The sequence below is a fragment of the Solanum dulcamara genome, chromosome 7 (assembly GCF_947179165.1).
Source record: "Solanum dulcamara chromosome 7, daSolDulc1.2, whole genome shotgun sequence".
Classification (NCBI taxonomy): Eukaryota; Viridiplantae; Streptophyta; class Magnoliopsida; order Solanales; family Solanaceae; genus Solanum; species Solanum dulcamara.
Window position 1 is genome coordinate 10820153 of NC_077243.1, and position 21760 is coordinate 10841912.

The following is a 21760-nucleotide window of genomic DNA, read 5'->3' on the forward strand; positions in this document are numbered from 1 at the left end:
CAATTTAAATGGGCTCTTACAATCTATTTGGACATTGTTGCCTATTATTTTATAATATATTATATTGTATTATATTGTGTTATATTATACTGTATTATTTTAATGAATGTGATGTTTGAATAAATTGTATCATTCTTTATCCTTACATAATGTCATGTGTCAACAATTTGAATGGTAAACCTACAACAAAAGTAGAGTTCAAAGTAAAGCTACTATGAAAAAATAGGATAAATAATAAAACATAATCATTAAAGAATAAATAAAGATTAAGTGAGAATAAATTATTAAACTAACGACGAAATCACACCAAGTCAATCGTTAAACCAAATAAAACTTTTTATCATTATCTACCAATAAATTTAAATAATATAATACAATATAAATTTAAGTAACAAAATACAAACATTATAATTAAACTTATGGCACAATATAATAAACACGTAACAACCATCCAAACAAGATTTTCTGTTTTCCTCCGTATATATAGACGAGCAAGGAAAATGAGCTAAAAGGGTTATTTGAGAGTGGAATGAAGGATAGGGGATTTCTATTTCTTTTTTCTTTTCGTTTGTTATAAACATTTAATTAGGGGTTAATTATGAAGAGATGGGGGTGATTTAAAATATTTATAAACTTAGGATAAAAAATTAAAAGATCAAAAACTTTTAACAAAATCCAAAATTCCATCAATTTTCTCCATTTTCTAAACACATTTCTTCCTCTTTCTCTGTTCTCCCCTCTTCTCTTCTCTTCTCCCCAATTCTTTCTCCTTTATTCGATTTTCTTTGTTCTCCTCTCCTCTCTTCTTTTTTCTCTTCCCCAATTCTTTCACTCCGATTTGATTGTGAAAATTATTTAAAAAAAATTGATGAAAAGAAAAGAGAAGAGAGGAGAGGATATGTTGTTTATATAAACATGAGTTGTTCAAGCAATCAAGAGATGTTGTTTAAACAACCCTAAGTTGTTTAGTTCAAACAACATAAATTGTTCATACAACCAAAAGTTGTTTAGTTCAAACAATCAAAAGATATTTAAACAATCCTAAGTTGTTTAGGTATTTTTTTTTGATTATTTAGTTAAAATAATGAGAATAATTTAAATATCAGCTAGTTGTTTGGAGAAATATGAAAATATTTGCTAATTATTTTGGAGATCGAGATATGAAAACATTTGTTAGTTGTTTAGACAAATGTTTAAACATCTGCTAGTTGTTTGGAGGTGATGATGACGTGGAGGAGGGGAGGTTCGGGGAGGATGGGGCTGAGGGGTGGATGAGGGGCAGAAAAAAAAGAGGGGATCTTTTGTAAAATAAAATACTTGTGGGTTCTTAAAATATGTGTCATTATCACTCATTAAAAAAGAATATCTTTTACTTTATTTTCAAGACTTGTGTCCTATTTTTTTTATTTACACTCTCAAAAGTCTCTTTTAATTCACTCACCCGAGAGCATAGTTGTAACAAGTCATCTACTATTCCTCTGTCTGTGAACTTAGGAAATATCGCTCATCGAAGGCACTTCGCCCAAATCGATCGTTTACTTAAATTTTTTGATTTAATAATATTGACATTATTTTAAAAAATAATATAATACATAATTTGATATTCACGTGCATCAAAACTAATTAATTAATAAATAAATAAATATAAAATGAAAATAAGATATTAAGCTAACATAAAGATCATATCAAATCAATCATTACACAAAATAATTTTTTTTATTATTACCAAATAATAAATTTAAACAATAACTAAACATCAAAACAAATATTTTATATAAACTAACATTACAAAACAGTAAACAACCATCCAAGGTTTTGTTTCCTCCGTATATATAGAGAGCACCTCTCCTCTCACTCTGTGAACTTGTGAAAATATCACTACTGAAAAACCACCTCGTCCATAACGCCAATGGCAAGCAACTCTCACCAGTCGGCAGCGGCGGCGGCGGCGACTGCTCAGTCCGACGGGTACTCGTATGACTACCTCCTACAGCAGCAGCCCGAGCAGCTGCAGATATTTTGGACTTCCCAGCGCCAGGAAATTGAGCAGATTGACAATTTTAAGAACCACAAACTTCCCATTTCCCGCACTAAGAAAATCATGAAATCCGACAAGGATATCCGTATGATATCTGCCGAAGCACCCATCTTATTTGCTAAGGCATGTGAGATCTTCATTCAGGAGCTCACCCTTCGTTCCTGGCTTTACGCCCAGGAATGCAAGCGTCGGACTCTAGAAAAGAGAGACTTCATCGAGGCGATTAAGCACACTGACATTTTCGATTTCCTTGTTGACGTGGTTCCTATGGATGAGATCGAGGAACAAGCTACTGGTTTTGGGCCTGGCATGGTGGACTCCCCATTAAGTGGTGTTCCGTTCTGTTACCCACCAATGGGACAACCTGCTCCATCAATGAGACAACCTGCTCCACCCGGAGTGACGATTGGAAGGCGTGCTATGCCTTGGGTTGATCCCTCAGTGTACGTCCGGCCTCCGTTGCAGCCGTGGCAGTCCGTTTGGCAGGCTGCTGACGATAATTCCTATGCTACTGGAGGGAACGGTGGACAGGGTAACCATGATCCTCAAAGGTAACTTGTCAGTTTCTTAATTCATAACCAGGGTTAGAAAAAAAAATTAATTTGTCAAGTCGAATTGCTTTTTTCCATTTTCGATAAAGGTAATAATTTTTTTTTTTGAATTTCTTTATGAGTAGCGACAAAGGGAACGTTTCCCCATGAGTGGTTTGTCTCCATGGAAGAAAATATTCACTAAGTTTCCACCCAAGGGGTTTGTTGTTAAAATTGCAATTTTTTTGTTCGTTGTTTTAATTTCTCACTATCAGATAGTAGCTACAAACATTTTCGCATTTTATATGTTTGCCTTCTTGCATTTAGGGCAATCTTAACTAAATTCAAGTACAGTACTTAAATAATTTTGTGCATTCTCTCTTTACTTATAACAACAATTATTTTCTACACTCTCTCATTGATGTTGCAACATGGAGATAGTAGTTGAATGTACAGTTTAGATTTTCATCAATCATCTCTTATATATTTTGCATCAGTAGAGAAAATGATTTGGCATATCTGGATTTTGTGGTTTCCGAATTTAGCGCAACATATTGATATGCTTTCACACGATTGTTTGATTCCTCTATACTATAAAGGAGTTCATGATTGATTCTCTTAATTGGATTTTACAAGTTTTCTCAGAGTGGTAACTGTTATTGGTGTTGATGCCCAGATGGAGTCAAAGTATATGTTTCAATTTTCTTACCAATGCAATGATTATATATATATGCATGCTTGGGATATGCCATCCATAACCGTTACCTATTATCCTGAGAAACAATTGATATCTGATGTCTTTATCGGTGTTGCAATGTACATCAGTAATAATTGGTCATGCTAATGCATATTGAACACGTGGCCGGTCGGTGAAGTGGGATTAAATTTGTTTCTAACCCCATTGGCTTAAGAGTATGTCTCATAGGAAAGTAAATCCAGAGCAAGTCCGAAGAACTAGGATAGTTGTATTTGGTTAGTTATAACCATTTTTTCTCCTTTTCTATCGTTTGCGTGAATGACAAGAAAGAGAAACCAGGATGGCTATGGTACCAGATATTTGGCACTTTGCATGAGTAGTTAGTGTGTCAACGACTTTCTCTTCATGGGAGAAGACTAGAAGCTCATCTATATATTTCCAATATCCGTGCCAGTAGGGGTTTTCCCACTTGGCTGGTTGGTGTTCGTCTTCTGATGCGTGTCATGTGCCATGCTTGTTCTCATTACTCTGAAAATTCATGTACGGCATTTTATTATTTGATAGAGAAAATGCATGGGGAAATCTGATGTAGATTGTTTATAGTCTAGCTAGATCATGGTGACTTTGCCACCATCCTTGTGTTTTCTTTCATTGATGCTGAACTATCATTATAACAACCTCTACTCATTAGCCTATTTATTCCAGCCCTCTCATAAATCCCTATTCATTAATCCTCTTGTATTCATGTTATTTCACTCATTTGTGGCATGTCTTGATTTGTTTGATATGATGTTGGCATCTTAGACTTGATTAAAAAAAATGTTGGCATCTTAGTTCTTAGGTGACACGATTGCTATGGTTAAATATGTAGTATCTGAAAAAAGGTTCTTATTCCACAGTTATCTATTGATGAGCTGTAGTTTCTTGATGTTGTTGTACTTGCGAGACTAAGCAACTAATTTATGTATTTATTATTTGTTTGCTGTAGTTTCTTAATATGGTTCTGTTTGAGATACAAGACACTGATTTCTCATTCACATGGTTCAATTTATTAAATGTTTGTAATAATTTTTCTATTTGATCTTGTTGCAGTTAAAGATCACGTTCTCTGTTGATCCAAATGCTCAGTGGCACAGCAGAAGCTATTAGTCACCAATGCTGCAGGTCCTCTCAGATGTGACTGCTTCTTATTGCTACTGTACTGTCTCAATAGTAATGACTTGAATCTTTTCGTTGTTTTGTCGATATAAAACTGTCTAGTTTATTTGAATGCTTATTGAGTCCTGGATTGTAGCGTATAATAAACTTATCTTACTTATCGCATAACTATTGTGTTATGTTACTATAATCAGTTCTCCTTCTGCCTTTAGTATTTTGACTAATGCTCCTTGCTATAGTGGTATGATGGAGCCACCAAGGCTTATTCGTTATAGGATGATTCCTAAGCCTAGTGGGCAATTTGGTCCTGTGGTCAATGATGTAGGTGCTAAGCCTAGTGGGCAATTTGGCTTAGTGGTCAATAATGTAGGTGTAGAACTTAGTGACTAGGGTGATTATGATTTCATCAGTTATGCAATCTTAACATAACTAAATTAGCACAATTGTTCTTTGCAAAGCTTGGATGGCACAACTAGTCTAATTTTCTAGATTAAATCACATTGACATAAATAAACCACTGAACCATAAACATAGATGCATTCTAATACATACTACCAGTTTCAAACTCAAAACATTAATTAGCTTTCCCTTTGTTATAACTATGATATGTTTAAAAAGAGGGGAGATTTGGATTAGGACCCTTGTCCCAAATAAACTTTGGGGTTGGCTGTTGACCTAATAATTACTTTGACCCGTTTTGATCCACCTGAAATTGATCCAACCTGCCCATTTTCCACCCCTACAATCATCTGTAATTCTTAATAATATGTCATGATCACTATTTGTGGTACATTATTACATTTTTAAAGAAATAGAGAATGCATTTGTTCCTTCTCTTCCTTACAAGTTTTATCTAATTCTGTCATTCTTAGTGAATGTAAAGAGATAGTAGCTTTAACATGAAGCGGTGTAGGAGGTTTTGCAAAAGACTATATTTTGTTAGTCATATGATCACACATATGGGAAATGATCAGATAAAAACAACAAGTTATAACTTATACTTTTGAGTCCAACTTCTATTTTTTGGACAGTATCTGAGTGAAGAAGTGATTTTCACTCTAATACAAAACAACGTGCCTTCTAGTTTAGGTTAATCAGATGACACAAGTCAGAGTTCATGTTGTTTTCAGCAGAATTGCAGTCTTAGACCTTGTGCAGAAGCATTGAGTAATACAATTCTCTGTTCAACCATATCAACAACATGGTTAAATCATTTTTATCATTCATTAAGATTTTATACCAGATTTTTAATTATCAACTCAGTTCTAGCTTCTTTGTCACTATGTCGGTTGAAAAGGTTAAGATAAATATGTTAATTAAGGACTTCATTCTTGAAAAAGGAGGAAAACAGAAAACGTCATAAATAGTATTTTCAAAGTAGAAAAGGAAGTTAGTAGATGTATTTGCACCTTCACCAAAAAAACCAAGAATCAAATTGTTCAGCACTAAATTTTTTTCCATATTTACTTGCCTTCTTTTAGTAAGAAAATCAAAGTTAACTAAATCTAAAATAGATTATAGATATTATGATAAAGTCAAATATGAATTCCTATCTATTCATGGAAGTATAATTACAGCCTAAAATTCAAAAAAATCCTCACGATGTTATATAAAAGACCAAAGAAAATATAAGGAAGAAAATTTAGCAAGGAAAATTAAAGGAAAAAATTACCTAAATACACAACTTATTTTACCATATTCTTTAAAATTCCCTACCATTTGAAAAAATTACAAAAATCACTACTCTTTCCTATTTGTCTGATACATCACTATATACGATGTATCGGACGGATACATCACTATATACGATGTATTGGACGGGTACATCACTATATACGATGTATCGGACGGATACATCACTATATACGATGTATCGGACGGATACATCACTATATACGATGCATCGGACGGATACATCACTATATACGATGCATCGGACGGATACATCACTATATACGATGTATCGGACGGATACATCACTTTATATGATGTATCAGGACGTCAGATACATCACTTTACACGATGGATTGGTCGGCTACATCATGTACGTGATGTATCAGGACGTCGGATACATCACTTTATGCGATGAATCGGTCGGATACATCACTTTACATGATGTATCAGGACGTACGTGATGTATTTGGATTCCACCAAAAAGAAGGGATTTCGGGTAATTTTTAAAAGAGTAGGGATAGAGTGTAATTGGGAAGAATCACAATGAGATTTAGATAAAATTTACAAATTAAAGTCATATATAGCCCAACTCTCTGTTCAACAGTAGAAAAACATGGCTAAATCATATACTAGTCATTAAAACTTTACAATTGATTCTTAATCAACATCTCAAAGGTAACTTCATTGTCACTATGTTAGTTGAAAAAGTAAAGGTAAATGAAAACTAAGGAGTTCATTCTTGAAAAAGGAGGAAAATGAAAAACCTCATAAATAGTATTTTCCATTTGATATTCCAAAAATAGAAAGTGAAGTTAGTATATGGTGATCTGAATATTAGTATTTGCACCTTCGGCCAAAAATCAAGAATCAAAATCTTCAACACTAAATTTTTTTCCTTGTTTGCTTGCGTTCTTTTAGTAAGAAAGTCAAAGTTGACTAAATCTGAAATAGATTTTAGATATTATGATGAAGTCAATTATGAAGTTCTATCTATTGAAGTAAGATTGATTTATAGTGAGAAATTCATAACTTTTCTCAGGATGTAATTTAAAAGATCGAAGAAAATGTAAGGCAGAAAATTTAGCAAGGAAAATTACAGTTAATGTATATAGCCCAACTCTTTGTTCAGCAGTAGCAAAACATGGCTAAATCATATATCAAGTCATGAAAATTTTGCACTAGATTCTTAATCATCAACCAAGTGCTATCTTCTTTGTCACTATGTTGGTTGAAAATGTTAAGGTAAATGAAGACTTAGGACTTTGTTCTTGAAAAAGGAGCAAAAAGAAAAACTAAATAAATACTCTATCCATTTTAATTTGTTTGTCTTAAATCTTAATTTCCTTTTTAGTTCGTTTGAAAAAGACCGTCTCTTTTCTTTTTTTGGCAATTCTTTAATTCTAACTTTCCACCTGACATAGGAGCTGTTTTGATTGGTTATTTTTAAGTAGCTTATAAGGTAAAGCTAAAAGCCATAAGTTGGGAATATCCAACGTTTGACTTTTAGCTTATTTGTATTTTTTCAACCTAAAAAAGAAAGTGCTTAAAAGCACTTTTGTCTTTCTCAAACACCTCTAAAAATAAAAAAGAGCTTAAAAGCCAAAAACTACTTGGATGTTTGGATTGACTTATTTAAGTAGCTTTTGGCTTTTAAGCGCTTTTTTATTTTGGAGGTGTTTGGGAAAGACAAAAAGTGTTTTTAAGCACTTTTTTTTAGGCTGAAAAAGTACAAAAATAAGCTAAAAGGCAAAACTTGGATATTCCCAACTTATGACTTTTAGCTTTTAGCTTATAAGCTACTTAAAAAAAGGTCGATCCAAACACCACCTTAAAATAAGTCAATCCAAACACCCTCATAGTGGTCAATGATGTTGGTGTGGAACTTGGTGACTAGGGTAATTACAATTCCATTAATTTCATCATTTATGCAATCTCAATATAACTAAATTAGCACAAATCTTTTTGCAAAGCTTGGATGGCACATTAGTCTAATTTTTTAGATTAAAAACACATTTACATAGATACATCGCTGAATCATAAACATGGGTGCACTATGATATGTTTAAAAAGAGGGGATATTTGGGTTATGACCCATTGTTTGACCCATCTTGACCCAAATAAAATTTGGGCGGGTTGAGTCTTGACCCATAATTTCCTTGACCCATTTTGATCCTCCCGAATTTGACCCAACCTGCCTATTTTGCCTGCCCTATTATCATTTGTAATTCTTGATCATATGTCATGATCACTATCACTGTTTGTGGTACATTATTAAATTTGTAACGAAATGTAGAATGCATTTGTTCCTTCTCTTTCTTACCAGTCTTATCTGCTTCTGTCATTTCTTTGTGAATGTAAAGAGATAGTAGCTTCAACATTAAGTAGTGTAGGAGGTTTTGCAAAAGACAATATTTTGATAGTGAGAGGATCGCACAGATGGGAAAGGATCAGATAAAGACAAGAAGTTGTAACTAATAGTGGAAAGGATCAGATAAAGACAAGAAATTGTAACTAATAGTTTTGAGTCCAACTTTTATTTTTTGGACAATATTTGAGTGAACAAGTGATTTTTGCTTTGATACAAAACACTATTCCTTCTAGCTTAGGTTAATCAGAAGACACAAATCAGAGTTCTGATTCTAACACATTTATATATACAAAGTACCAATTAAAACTAAAGAAGAAGACACAAATCAAAGTTCATGTTGTTTTCTGTAGAGTTACAGTACTAGACCTTTAATATCTGGTGCAGAAGCATTGAGTAATACAAATCTCTGTTCAACAGTAGCAACAGCATGGCTAAATCATATTGGTCATTAAAACTTTACACCAGATTCTTAATCATCAGTGCTAACTTCATTGTCACTTGATGAAAAAGTTAAGGTAAATATAAACTAAGGAATTTATTGTTGAAAAAGTAGGAAAAAGAAAAACGTCGTAAATAGTATTTCAATTTGATATTCGAAATATAGAAAAGGATGTTTGTAGATGGGGATCTGAATATTAGTATTTGCACCTTCGCCAAAAAACCAAAAATCAAAATCTTCTAACACTAGTTTTTTTCCTTATTTACTTGCGTTCTTTTAGTAAGGAAGTCAAAGTTAACTAAATCAAGACAGAGATTTTAAATAAATATGATTTCCTATCTATTCAAGGAAGTATATTTATTGAGAGAAATTCAAAACTTTTCTCAGGGTGTGATTTTAAAAGACCGAAGAAAATATTAGGAAGAAAATTTAGCAAAGAAAATTACAGTTAATGTATATAGATTAACTCTCAGTTCAGCTATAGCAAAACATGGAAAAGTGATATATGTCATTGAAACCTTAGGCCAGATTCTTAATCGTCAACTCAGTGCTAACTTCATTGTCTAGTATGTTAGTTAAGGAATTAAGGTAAATGAAAACTAAGGACTTCATTCTTGAAAATGGAGGGAAAAAAAACTTCATAAATAGTAGTTTCAATTGAATATTCAAAAAATAGAAAAGGAAGTTAGTAGATGGTGATTTGAATTGTAGTATTTGCACCTTCACGAAAAAACCATGAATCAAAATCTTTTAACACTAAATATTTTTTGCTTATTTATTTGCGTTCTTTTGGTCAGAAAGTCAAAGTTAACTAAATCTAAAATAGATTTTAGATATTAAGATGAAGTCAGATATAAATTCTTATCTATTCAAGGATGAACAATTATAGTTAGAAATTCAAAACTTTTCTGAGGATGTTATTTAAAAGACAAGAAAAAAAGAAAATTTAGCAAGGAAAATTACAATTACTGTATATAGCCCAAAATGATATTTTTAAAATTATATTCTCCAAATTTAAGTATTTTAAAAATTAACTATGGTAAGGGTTTGACCTCTACTAACCCCCCTCCCCCAACTATAAAAGGTCTAAATAGAGGGCCAAGCCAAACCTGAAAAATATACTTTACATTCAGAAAAACAAAGCCTTTTCTCTTTTTCTGAAATATTGCTTTTACCAACCAAAATTGCACATTCCTCTAGGGTTTGATCAACACTATGTATAGCTAGAAGCAAAAGAAAGAATTTCTTTTGGGTGGAAATTCAACGACGACTCACTCTATGTGGTTCACCTTTCCTTCTTTTTGAAGGTAAAACTACTTTTAATCAAATGCTTCTACATTGTTTCATTTATGGCTTCATTCGGATTGGTGTAACTGTTTTCTGCCGTTCTTGTGAGTATGGTGATTTATGCTTTGTTATATATATACATGCTATATATATGTATACGTGTGTATGTATGTATGTGATCATGTATATATAATCTTTTTTTTTCTTTTTAATCTGTGTTGCTAGATGACTTTGGAATTCAAGAAATTTAGTTATCTTGTTGAATTCATGTCGAATACTTTTGGTTTTTGAAGCTTTGATTGTGAGATTCTGTTCTAGATTTTGTGGATAATGTTTTACAAATAATTAAAAAGTGCCTTTTTTGAAGTGTTTGATAAGAAATTCTGTAAGGAAGTAGATTTTTAGAATCATAAATTGGTATCTACCACTTATCAGCTTAGAATGATTTCATAATGAAGATTTAGGATGTCTCCTCGAGCTATTTAATTTTACTTTAGTTTCGGAGAAAATAATTAATATAGAGATTTTTTTTTGACAAAGCAATTAATACAAGGAATTCATATAGCCAGCCGTTTGGCTTGAAGGCTTTCCCCCCTCTCCCCCCTCAAAAATAGAAATGTTGGGGTGATCTTGTTATTAAGGATCTAAGGGTCTTTAACATGACACCTTTGGGAAAGTGGTTATGGAGGTTTGGGGTAGAGGTAATGCTTTTTGGAGAAGGGTGATTGCGGAGAAGTATGAGGCTTTGGAGGTGGGTTGGAATGCTCAACTCCATATTGGTTGTGGGCTAAGGAGGATTATTTTAAAGGGATGGGAAGAGTTCAATGAGAATACATCTTTTCGAGTGGGTGGGGAGTGGGATGAGTTTTTGGGATCAGAGGTGGTGTGGGAACAAGACTTTGAGACTTACTTTCCCTAACATGTATAGAATTTCTTGCCAAAAAAGGATGTCGATTATCCAATTACCGAGTTAACAAGGGAGAGAAGTGTTGTGGGATATGAGGTTTAGTAAACTTACAAGATTGGGAAGTTGGAGAATTTTAAATCTTGATTGGTTTGCTTCAGTAACAAAAAATTACGATGGGTTGCCAGGATGCTTGGAAATAGGAACCGGGGTGGGGGTGGGGTGGACAACGTCTTTTCAGTTAAGAAAAAGAGAAACATCTGCTGAATCAGAGTCTGAAAAGGTAACATACAAACCACATATTGCCAACTTTGCAGCAAACATTGATGCTGACACTAGGAAGGGACAATCAGTACATTCAGCTATAGATGTGGATGAATCATTTTGTATGATTGGTAGAAATGCTCAATATGATCAAGAAGACGACAGGTTGTGCTTTAATCTGTCTAGTTTTGAAATGGCAGCAAGCAAACCTGTTGCAGAAGGAACTAGCAGTCCTTTAAAAGGTGTCAATGAAAATGATAATCATGTTGAAACCAATTTGAGATCTCAAACAGAACCACATTTAAATGTTGAGATTGACAACTTAAATTCAGAAGCACTGTTGTCAAAGCTTGAGGCTGGAATCACGGCAAAAAACTATGGTTAGTAGACCAGCTGAGGATATTCCACTGCTGGGTCCAAAAGATGAGAAATCCAGAGAAGCATATCAGTTTGGTAGGCTTGCTGTTCACAACAAATTGTTAGATATTACAGCTATATGCTTGAGGCAGTGAGAGCTCAGCTGAAGATTGGTTTTGCTGACACCATGTTAAGCTTGACCTTAGTCTTATCTGGCCCAAGTTGTTGGAGTCCCACATGGTTTGTGGGATGGGTACATGGACTCCTTATATGGTCTTGGCAATTCTCCTTTCACGAGCTAGCTTTTGGGTTGAGTTAGATTCTATAAAGTTCAACTTTGTAGGCTCATTAACACAGGGAAGCCTTTTGTTCATTTTGTTGATTAATTGTATACCAAATTGCATTACTGTCCTTAGTGCATGTGTTGGATCCTAGAGGACCCTAAATTTTGTTCTTCAATCATCAGCTTCAAAAGCTAATTTCCTTTCTTCTCCCGGTACTCATCAGTATAACCCTTCTTTGGTTTTAGTTCTTTTGTCCTATCCATCTAATTTCTCATGTATTTTTTCGGTTTCTACGATTTTCTAAAGTTCTCTCGGGTGGAAATGTCATTTCTACCTTCCATATTTGACTCAAAGATTTGGCTTCAACACTAGTTCAGCAGTATTTATTTCATAAGTAATTGCTTCTCTCAAAGCAGTGGGCGTATTTTGTAATTCTATTTAATGTTGAAGTTGTAATTTTTTTTTTCATAATCATCTGGTGAATGATTTTAGAATATTGTGTACAATATCCTTAATGTTGATGTCACAACAATCTAGAATTCCTCAAGAAACTTGCGTTAAGTTATATACGGAGCTCTCTTATATATTGACATCCCATTTCATTGAAAGCTTTCTGTTTACTTGGTACAGAATCTTCATGATCTTGGTGGAGACTTACGTAGCTTCCACTACCAGCGTCTCACACTGTCGAATTCTGCCAACATTTTCTTTTTAAGTTTTACTATTTTTACCTCTTTTTGGTGACATGCCCCTGTTGGCCAGGTCTTCTTTCCAATGACTGTCTCAGTAGCATCAGTTCATTTTTGGCAATTATTCAAGAGGTACTGTGTTTCTACTTGGTATTTGTTCTAACAACGTCTAACTTCTTTTTGGACCATTCCACCTCTATTCGGTCTATTCTTATAGCAACTTTTCCTGTCACTAGTCCAACAACTTTTTCAGTTACTCTTCAACTATCGGTTAAATCTAAGTCCATGATGTGCCAAAGATTTTCATCCCAGTACCTCTTTTTGGTGTAAGAAGCACTTGTTGTTTTTTGGCTGTGAAATCACCCATGCTTTTCACGTGGAAAGACTTCACCACCCTTTTCTTTCTGACGATTTTGTTCGCTATTCAAATGACGTTTGAGTATGTCTTGTTTTCAAACTAAGCAGTACTAAAACCCACTTTGAGTTTGAGTGGTCGTGTTGAAAGTCAAAAGAAGCATAACAATATTGTGTAGAGTATTCTTAATGATTCTGTCGTGAAGATATAAGTCTCAAGAATTAAAGAACTTATCTTATTTTGTGTGATTCAAAACTGTAGAGGTCTTTTGAATGTTGTTAACAACCATCGTTAGGTTTTCTTTCTTATCCACTTTGAAATTATGATTGAAATTCATTCGAGTACTAATATTAAGATCAATTATTCCATTTGAAATTTTAGGATTCACTACTTGAGAGTTTCCAATGTATGAGTTAACTTGTGATTTGACTCCTACTTTATTGGTTGTACTGATCATGTCCTCCGTATAGGACATTGACCTTTGAATGGTCCCTACTCCTTCCATCTGAAAAGACGAGCCTTTCCCATCACATGTGCCCCTTACAATCCCCTGGGCTACAGCACCACCCCTCACCAGCTTACATCCTCCTTCTTTGGACTTTCTCGATCATCTTGCTGTTTCCGAAATAGAAATAAAACTGTTACCCATATTTAATCCAGTCACATATCCAAAATGCATCTTTTGCATCACCGTTTTTGGCCTGGATTGGAGGAGAAGATGATATAGGTAAAAAAGTGGTATTCTTTAGGCCAAGGTACGATTATGTTGATACTAAGGTGGTTTCTAAAAGTTTCTCTTTCTCTTGTTGTTATTCACTTTTGGAGATGAAAGGGGGGTATATTCAGTAGAACCCCTTAACATAGTCACAAGGCTTTGCATGAGCTTAGAATCAACTCAATTCTGGCTGGAATGCCGTTGGGATAAGCTTAAAAGACCAGTACTATGAGGAAGTAATTGCTACTGGGTATGGGAATCACAATTTCGGCCATCCATTTGGGAGACAGATGTGTCTTGCTCCGGCTAAACAATCGTGCTCTCCTTTCCTTGCTGGTTGCTTAAACAGCGAAGTAGGAATTAAAGAGTTTTTGACATGAAATTGCTAGTTTTAATTTAGGTCTGTTGAAATTCTCAAGCTTGAACTTCACTTGATCGGCTAGTAGACATCCTTATCTTGTGATTTTATTGGATTTTACATGGTAAATGTTTTTGCCACATGAAGCTAGGGAAGAAAGACTAGTCAAGAAAGAATTTGAGGAGATAACAACAGAAGCATTTTCTCCTGCTAGAGCAATACGTGGTAAGCATTTTCTCCTGCTAGAGAAATACGTGGTGTGCTATTGATTTCATTCTTATATATCCTTACAACTTATTTAATCTGATTTCCTTTTTTATAACTGCCCATGGCCATTTGCATGATGGTGTTGTGCTTTGAACTGCCTTTGAGCATCTTCTTGCTGATTGTTATGCACAAGATTCAGGAGGAGAGTATGAAAATGGTAGTGAAAAAATCATCAAAAGTGAGCCTGCTGATTCAGGAGACACACCAACTCTTAATGCAGTCAGCTATTCATGTTTAATGGAGATTGATGGCCAAGATTTTCTGGTAATACCTTGTTTAATTATGATTCCCTCTGTCATTTTGGTGGATTGCAATATTCTTACTATTGATGTGGTCTTGATAAGAATCGGTTATTTTGAATGAAAAACAAGAAAATAATGCGGAGGCGAAAAATACGAAGATCAAAGACTAGAATATGATTGGCGAAATTCGAGAAATAAATTTCCAAATAGCAAAAGTAATTACTAAAAATCCTAATTGATTGCAGTAGAATTAATTAGTGGATTAGGGCTTATCATATTTACGAGCAGATTCAATTCGAGAACTTAGATGAAAGTGATCTAGACCCCCTAATTGAACAATTAAAGACAATAATTTGTATAAGATTGTAAGAACCATAAAAATTAAGTAAAAAATATAATCTTACCTTTTAAATCGTTCTTGTAAGGTTATAAGATAAATACCAAGTAATGTACTTGATTAAAAAAATCCCCGGTAGTATAGCTGTAAAGAGAAGAATCTCCCAATAATATTGATAACAATGTTATGTCCGAAAAACTAAAAGAACTCTATATATAAGGGCAAACCGTGCACCCCTTTCCTAGACATCATGAGATCCGAAATCTAATTTTATGGAAAGAATAAGTAGTAAAATCTAACTAGAAAACGTTAAGCTAAGGAGAAGTTAAACTAGGAAAACAATTAAAATTAATGTCACACTTCCCAAAATTACCTAACAAAATAAGGAAGTGGCAATTCTTGGACCAAAAGAAAACACACCAAATTTCAGCTCTTTTGGGCATAATTTCCAGACCCTTTGGGCGTGTAATTCATCCAAACTTGGGCTTGCTTTTCGGTTCTTTTCTGGCTCCATATGCGCCCCAATCTATTAATAATAAAGACTTGCCCATTTGGGTTTTTAGTCTTGATCTTGGAGTTGCACCATGAAACAAGTGCGCTTCCACAATGAGCATCTTCTTGATTGTCCATTGAAGACCAGCAACATTGTCTTGCATCTCACCTTCTCCTTAACTTCCCAAACTTCATTAAGTCCTAATAGAGGTATGCCACCATGAATGCTATCCGTTCTCTATGAATATCTATCACTGGCTTGTACAGTGCTCGAGTTTATTATGTGTCTTGAGTTTACAGCTGAAGATGCATGCAACTTTTAATATTCTTTTCATCCAACTTTTGCATTTAATAAGATGTTATAGAGGGAATAATGTCTTTTCCAGGACACCTTTAGGCTTAACACTATAAAATGTTTTTGAAAATTCATGAAGATTGAAGTGCTGATTACTTTGTAACTCAGATGTTGAAAATAAAAAATACATGTACATCGGATTTAGATAAAACTTTTTTTTTGTTGGCTCTAATTTGTTTAAAATAGGCATCTTGGATTCACACTGGACTCACAATAACGTACTATTCATACTTTGATCAAATATAACTACGTTCAAGTTTAGCGCCTGCGAAGCAGGACATGCCAATGATGGCACTGGCAATTAAGTTAGCTAAATTTTCATTATCACTACTTAGTGAATTTTCTTGGTTTGCACCTTCACGTTTGAATTTTTGATGAGGCTTCATCCTATTGTACGACTGATTACTGGGTTTGATTAATGTATATTATGTTTCTCGGTAAAAAGAAAAACTGATTTTGTTTAATTTTTGTAAAGAAATTTGGACAAAGGCATAGGTATCTCCTTGAACTATCATTGAAGTTTTAGGGATATATGTTTCCTTTACGGAGGGGAAAGAGTTTCTTTTAAACTTGAAATATTTTAAAGTAGAATTATTTACTCCCTTGGTGCTGATATGGCAAAAAAATATGTCTCAAAATTGTTTTTCCTTTTCTATTAACCCAATGTTCTTCTTTTTCTTTTTCTTTCTCTCTCTGTATAATCACCTCATCGCCGCCTCCACCTCCTTAACCACCATTATAAACGGTGATCTCGACACAACCTAAATTGCCAGGTTCGTCATCACCGAAGTCATTTTTCCTTGGCAGCCACCTGAAAGAAAAAAACAATTTTTTGTGTATATAATTATTAAATGATTTTCTTATATTTTTTTTTTCTTCATTTTGTTTCCTTTTTTTTTCTTTATCTCTTATTTATAGTGTTTCTCAACGAAAAATTGAGATTTCGATAACAGTTCTTCGGCGTTTAAAAAATAAGAGAATTTGAAGTTGCGACTTGATGGAAGAATGCTTTTTTTAAAATAAAAAAGTAGTGATATTTGAAGTTGTCATTAAAATGGATAGCAGAGGTATGGTGTCGTACTCACATATTAATGGCCAGTCTAAAGTTCTATTCCATGCAAAAAAATTATTGAAATAAGGGGACACTCTCTCCATTTCTTTTTGTGCTTGCTATTGAGTATCTTACAAGAATTCTAAAGATTCTGAAAAGGACCCCAAACTTTCATTACCATCCTACATGCTCTAAAATAAACCCATTACAACTAGCTTTATTGACAATTTCAGTCAATAAAGCTTTAATTTCAGTTATTGCATGTTTGTTTTCAAGAATTCTCTCAAGCTTTGAATTTGTAACAAATGCTGAAAAGAGTTCAATATACTTGGGAGGTGTTAGTGAACATGATTAATATCAGATTTTCATAGCCTTGACTTTTCACAAGGTAAACTTATTATTCAAGTATTTGAGAGTCCCTTTGAGCACAAAGAGAATTTCACTCGTTCAATGTAAATCTTTGATAGATAAGATGCTAGAGAGGATACAATCATGGACCACTAATTTTTTCTCTTATGCTAAAACAATACAATTCATAAAGTGAGTTTTTATTTCTATTCAAGTGTTCTGGTCCTAGGTGTTTGTCATGCACTTGTAGAAGTTCTCTATGAACAAAGAGTGCAATAATATCCAAGAAAGGATTAATTGTATGAGATAGATGGTATTATATATCCAAGGTCAATTGGATGGCTTAATATTACTTCATATAAATATGTAAAATTTGTCAGCCATAGTAAGCTCTTATGAAATTATGCAGGACACTGAATAAAATATGCGTATAATGGGTGCCCATTTATTATGAAAAATTTAGTTCTCCGTGAGGGTACAACATACCTAAGCTTCTTGGATAGTCCGAAAAATCTTATAAGCTAATACATATTTTAAATATGTCGAATACCTAAAAATCAATATGATAAACTTGAGTCAATTTCAGTTTCAAAAAAAAAAAAAACTGGAGTCAATTTTCTTTCAAACAAATTTACTTAAGGCTTAGATGGGACTTACCAATAGTCGCTTTGAGGAGACTAGTGTGTAATAACAAGGGACACTTAGGTGGATATTCATTCTCAACTTAGAGCTTGTTTGGATCGACTTTTGGCTTTTGACTATAAGCCAAAAGCCATAAGTATTGGCTCTTTTTTATTTATTTATTTATCATTTTGGCTTAAAACTAAGTGCTTATAAGCACTTTTTGAATTTACCCAAACACTTGAAAAGGGCTTTAAAGCTATTTTGGATTAAAAGTACTTAAAATAAGCCAATCCAATTTTGAATGAAAAACTATTGACTTAGAATAGACTGGTAAAGTCTGTAGACTAGTATTGTCTAAAAGCATATACTATATATGACTAGAGAAGAATACCAAAGAATCTATAAACGAAGAATGAACAACTTTGATAAAGAAATGATCAATCAAATATTTGAACAAAAATAATGATAATGATAAAAATATTTATTAAAGAATCACGAAAATTTTAGAAACCAAATTAGTAATAATATTAAATTGTCAAAGAAAGAAAATACTACATAATAATTTTTCCTGTTTAGAATGAGAAAAATAAGAAAAAGAGATGTGCACAAACATGTGTGCACACACAAGTGATTTTTTCTTTTGAAAATGACAAAAATGGCAAAAAGAAAGACTGGGAAAACTAAACTTGTGTGAACGGCACACTAAAAACCAAAAATACAGTTCATAAATGAAGCCTTACATCCGAGAAAAAGCTACCATCCAAATTTGTCTCAATCTGCAATAAAGCCTAATGAGTACCTAGTTTTTTCTCTCTCGTTCTTCCATTTCTCAGTTACATAGAAAAATCCGCTCCTCCACCAAAACCCATGGAGAACAATTCTCATCAATCGGTTGAGGCTCAGTACGCTGGTAACCCCTACCACCATTTCTTTCAGCAGCAGCAGCAGCAGCAGCAAGAACAGATGCAGATGTTCTGGAACCACCAGTTGCAGGAAATCAAGGAGCTGAACGATTTTAAGCATCACCAATTTCCCATTTCCCGTCTCAAGAGGATCATAAAATCTGATAAGAATGTCCTCAAGATCTCCACTGAAACACCCATTTTATTTTCTAAGGCATGTGAGCTTTTCATTCTGGAGCTCACCCTTCGTTCCTGGTTTCACGCCCAGGAAAACAAGCGTAGAACTTTGAAGAAGAACGACTTCACTGCCGCGATTAGGCAGACTGAGATTTTCGATTTCCTTGTTGACGTCGTTCCTAGGGATGAGATCAATGAACAGGCTAATGGTTTTGGGCCTGGTATGGTGGGCTCCAGTGTAAGTGCTGTTCCGAACTATTATCCACTGATGGGACAGCCTGCTATGCCTGGGGTGATGATAGGAAGGCCTGCTGTGCCTGTGGTTGCTCCCTCTGTGTATGTCCAGCCTTCGTTGCAGGCATGGCAGGCTCCTGAAGATAATTCCTATGCTGGTGGATGGAACAGTGGACTGGGTAACCTTGATCGTCAAAGGTAACTTTGTCATTTCCTTAATTCACACTTTGGGTTACAAAAAAAAAATTAATTGGTCAAGTCCACTGCTTTCCATTTTCGTTAAAGGTGGTAACTTTCTTCTTTTCTGAGAAGTGACAAAGGGAATGTTTTCCGCTGGAGGGATTTGTCTCCATGGAAAAAATATTCACTAAGTTTCCGCTCAAGGGGTTTGTTGTTAAAACTGCAATATTTTGTTCTTTATTTTAATTTCACTCTATCAGATAGTAGCTACAAACATTTTCGCTTTCCATATGTTTGCCTTCTTGCATTTAGGGCAATCTTAGCTAAATTTGAGTTAAGTACTTGTATAATTTTGTGCATTCTATCTTTACTTATAAAAATAATTTTTTCCTGCAATCTCTCATCGATGTTGCAACATGGAGATAGGAGCTGAATGTACAGTCTAGACTTTCATCAATCACTTCTTCTATATTTTGCATCAGTGGAGAATGATTTGGCATATCTGTATTTTGTGGTATCCAAATTTAGAGCAATAGATTGATATGCTTTCACACATTTTTTTGATACTCTATACAATAAAGGAGTTCATGATTGATTCTCTTAATTGGAAATTACAAGTTCTCACAGCGGTAAACGTTATTGGTGTTAATGCCAAGATGGAGCAAAAGCATATGTTTCAATTTTCTTACCAATGCAATGATTATATATGCATGCTTGGGATATGCCATCAATAACCGTTACCTATTATCCTGAGAAACAATTGATATCTGATGTCTTTATCGGTGTTGCAATGTACATCAGTAATTATTGGTCATGTTAATGCATATTGAACACGTGGCTGGTAGGTAAAGTAGGATTAAATTCGTTTCCAACCCCATCGCCTTAAGAGTATGTCTTATAGGAAAGTAAATCCAGAGCTAGTCCGAAGAACTAGGATAGTTGGATTGGTTAGCTATAACCATTTTTTTTCTCCTTTTCTGTCGTTTGCGTGAATGAAAAGAAAGAGAAACCAGGACGGCTACGGTACCAAATATTTGGCACTTTACATGACAGTTAGCGCGCCAACGACTTTCTCTTCATGGTAGAAGAGTAGAAGCTCATCTATATATTTCCATAAACCGTGCCAGTAGGGGTTTTCCCACTTGGCTGGTTGGCGTTCATCTTCTGATGTGCGTCATGTGCCATGCTTGTTCTCATTACTCTATAAATTCATGTACGGCATTTTATCATTTGATAGAGAAAATGCATGGGGAAATCTGATGTAGATTGTTTTTAGTCTATCTAGTTCATGGTGAATTTGCCACCATCCTTGTGCTTTCTTTCTTTGATGCTGAACTTATCATTGTAACCACCTCTATCCATTGCCCTATTTATTCCATCCCTCTCTAAATTGCTATTCATTAATCCTCTTGTATTCATGTTATTTCACTCATTTGGAGCATGTCTTGATTGTTTGATATGATGTTGGCATCTTAGACTTTTATCAAAAAAAATGTTGGCATCTTAGTTCTTAGATAACATGATTGCTATGGTTAAATGTGTAGTCTTAAAAAAAGTTCTTACTCCACAGTTATCTATTTATGAGTTGTAGTTCTTGATGTTGTTGTACTTGCGAGACTAGCAACTAATTTATCTGTTCATTATTTGTTTGCTGTAGTTCCTTATCATGGTTCTGTTTGAGGATACAAACATTCATATTTTTTCTATTTAATCTTGTTGCAGTTAACGATCATGTTTGCTGTTGATCCAGATGCTTAGTGAAGGCTACAGGTCCTTTCAAATAATGTGAATGCACCTAATTGTCTACTTTCCATGTATACTGGATTAACAGTAATGACTTGAATCCTGTCGTTTTGTCTGTATGAAACTATCTAATTTGTTAGAATGCTCATGGAGTTCTAGTTTTTGGTGTATAATAAACGTATCTTACTTATCGCATAACAATTGTGTTATGTTACTTTAATCAGTTCTCCTTCCCTTTAGTGTTTTGGCTATTGCTCCTTGCTATAGTGGTATGGTGGAGCCACCAAGGCTTATTGGTTATAGGATGATTAGTAAGCCTAGCAGGAAATTTGGCCTAGTGGTCAATGATGTAGGTGCGGAACTTAGTGACTAGGGTAATTATGATTCCATTAATTCCATCATTTATGCAATCTCAACATAACGAAATTAGCTCAATTTTTTTGGCAAAGCTTGGATGGCACAATGAGTCTAATTTGTTAGATTAAAATCACATAGGCATGGATAGATCACTGAACCATAAACATGAATGCACTCTAATACATACTACCAGTTTCAAACTCAAAAGGTTAATGAGTATCCCTGTTGTTATGACTATGATATGTTTAAAAATAGGGGAGATTTAGGTTATGCGTTGTTTGCTCCATGACCCAAATAAACTTATGGTGAGTTGTCTCTTGAACTAATAATTACT

The 21760-nt window shown here is 34.1% G+C and overlaps 1 protein-coding gene across 6 annotated transcripts; it reads left to right on the plus strand.

The window, feature by feature from the left end:
• Window positions 1-1814: 1814 nt before the first annotated feature.
• Window positions 1815-21301, plus strand: LOC129894405 (nuclear transcription factor Y subunit C-1-like). Of its 6 annotated transcripts, none has more exons than XM_055970088.1 (5): window positions 10002-10211; window positions 14265-14342; window positions 14518-14648; window positions 18770-19344; window positions 21049-21301. In XM_055970088.1, the coding sequence occupies exons 3-5, from the start codon at window positions 14622-14624 to the stop codon at window positions 21050-21052; spliced, it is 606 nt and encodes a 201-aa protein (XP_055826063.1). In that variant the 5' UTR covers window positions 10002-10211; window positions 14265-14342; window positions 14518-14621; the 3' UTR covers window positions 21053-21301. The 6 variants fall into 6 exon arrangements, 5 of the variants coding, with proteins under 5 accessions (XP_055826061.1, XP_055826063.1, XP_055826062.1 ...); XM_055970087.1 differs by lacking the exon at window positions 10002-10211 and adding an exon at window positions 10218-10295 and having other exon boundaries at window positions 19004-19344; XR_008767687.1 differs by lacking the exons at window positions 10002-10211; window positions 14518-14648; window positions 18770-19344; window positions 21049-21301 and adding exons at window positions 1815-2589; window positions 4358-4429 and having other exon boundaries at window positions 14265-14343.
• The last annotated feature ends 459 nt before the right edge of the window (window positions 21302-21760 follow it).